Source organism: Octodon degus, unplaced genomic scaffold (genome assembly GCF_000260255.1).
Source record: "Octodon degus isolate 3935 unplaced genomic scaffold, OctDeg1.0 scaffold00017, whole genome shotgun sequence".
Lineage (NCBI taxonomy): Eukaryota > Metazoa > Chordata > Mammalia > Rodentia > Octodontidae > Octodon > Octodon degus.
The window spans coordinates 10853534-10854340 of NW_004524593.1; the positions used below are offsets into that span (position 1 = coordinate 10853534).

At 38.7% G+C, this 807-nt stretch overlaps 1 protein-coding gene across 1 annotated transcript in view; it reads left to right on the top strand.

Annotated features, from left to right (window-relative positions):
* Hnrnpu (heterogeneous nuclear ribonucleoprotein U) overlaps positions 1–807 on the top strand; it is a 10433-nt gene that overhangs the window by 6134 nt on the left and 3492 nt on the right. Inside the window, exons 7-8 of the mRNA XM_004626926.2 lie at positions 3–122; positions 710–806. Coding sequence (XP_004626983.1) covers positions 3–122; positions 710–806 — 217 coding nt within the window. The remainder of the gene's footprint in view (positions 1–2; positions 123–709; position 807) is intronic.

An 807-nucleotide genomic window follows, 5' to 3' on the forward strand; every position in this document is an offset into this window, starting at 1 on the left:
AGGTTGTGATGATGATTGGCTTGCCAGGTGCTGGGAAAACTACTTGGGTTACTAAACATGCAGCTGAAAATCCTGGTAAATACAACATTCTTGGAACAAATACCATTATGGATAAAATGATGGTAAGTAAAATATGATCAGATTTAGACCAGAAGGGGGAAAAGAGGATGTAGCTGAGTGGTAGGACTAGCTAGCATGTTTGAGGCCTTGAGTTCAGTCATCACTGTCAATAAAAGGAAGGAGAGATTTAGATAATCTCTTTACTGGTTGTCTGTTTTGATCTCTTACACATTTGAATAAGGGCAAAAATGCTGTAAATCAGATAAACTCAACTTTAAGGTAAACAGCCTTGGGCATAGCCTGGAAAGAGCAAGGTCCTGAGTTTGATCCCAAGTACTAAAAAAGAATTCATCCACAAGTGAAGAATTGAACAGTCTTTGCATAGCATGCTGTTATATGGTAGAGATAACTTGCGTTTTTGAGACAGGTTCTCACCATGGCATTCTATCTAGCCTCACACTTGCAGAGAAATTGTCTAGCCAAGCCTGGACTGCTGGGGTTAAGGTGTGTGCCAATGTACCTGGCTAGAGATGCTTTTTTTTTGGAGCAGTAATGGAAAAAGACAAGCATTGTTTTCTGTTTCAGTATGAACAAATGTTAAACATATACTTTTAAGACATAAAAATTAAATTTAAACTTGTAAAAATAGGTTGCAGGTTTTAAGAAGCAAATGGCAGATACTGGAAAGCTGAACACACTATTGCAGCGAGCCCCACAGTGTCTTGGGAAGTTTATTGAGATTGCTGC